General features: G+C 33.3%; 1 protein-coding gene across 1 annotated transcript in view; it reads left to right on the top strand.

Annotated features, from left to right (window-relative positions):
• Positions 1–393: 393 nt before the first annotated feature.
• Positions 394–675, top strand: part of LOC107576940 (glucagon receptor-like) — a gene marked incomplete at its 5' end in the record, with an annotated part of 2,310 nt that continues 2,028 nt past the window's right edge. The window contains one exon of the mRNA XM_016263061.1: positions 394–463. Coding sequence (XP_016118547.1) covers positions 394–463 — 70 coding nt within the window. The remainder of the gene's footprint in view (positions 464–675) is intronic.

Below are 675 nucleotides of genomic sequence, written 5' to 3'. Positions count from 1 at the left end.
CACACACACACACCTTCAATTCGATCTGAAATCTAAACTCACTCAGTTTGCACGTTTCTTGATTTATTGTGAACTATTTCTCAGTAACCTTTCATCAGAATACAATAAAACTCAATCAGCCTCTTAAATTCCTGATGGATAAAATAAAGTCCTGCACTTCAGATGCATGCTGTGTCTCATTAAATATGCCGTTTTATTGTGAAATATGTCACATACTGGAACTGTACATGAAAAAATGGGTTGCAAAATGCATTCCAGGTTGAATTTAAACAAACTGTAATTTTTTGTGACATCACTTTTATGAAAAAAAAATGAATGATGGATTAGGTTTTTAACAGTTTGACATTTTTTTCATGTTTATATGGCTAGATTATGATATTTTGTCATATGCAGATGCTGGGAAAGGAATGTCAACATGGGCTACTGGTGGATCATCCGTTCTCCCATTCTGTTTGCATATCTGGTAAGAGATTAACACAGATTTCACTATAAAGATTTCTAACGATACATATATATCATCCACAGAGTCGATTCTGACTGTCAATGTTTTTATCGTTAATCAGCTGAGAAGAAAACGTTTTGAAAGTGATTACAACGATACCATCCCTCTGTGCAATTATCATTATAGTGGTGTGAATTTGCTGTTCTTTCAAAGCTAGAATGATTTTTAAAACT

Source organism: Sinocyclocheilus grahami, unplaced genomic scaffold (genome assembly GCF_001515645.1).
Source record: "Sinocyclocheilus grahami isolate Dianchi unplaced genomic scaffold, SAMN03320097.WGS_v1.1 scaffold4689.1, whole genome shotgun sequence".
NCBI classification, from domain to species: domain Eukaryota; kingdom Metazoa; phylum Chordata; class Actinopteri; order Cypriniformes; family Cyprinidae; genus Sinocyclocheilus; species Sinocyclocheilus grahami.
The sequence above is the reverse complement of the archived record's forward strand: the minus strand, read 5'-3'. Positions and strand labels throughout refer to the sequence as shown.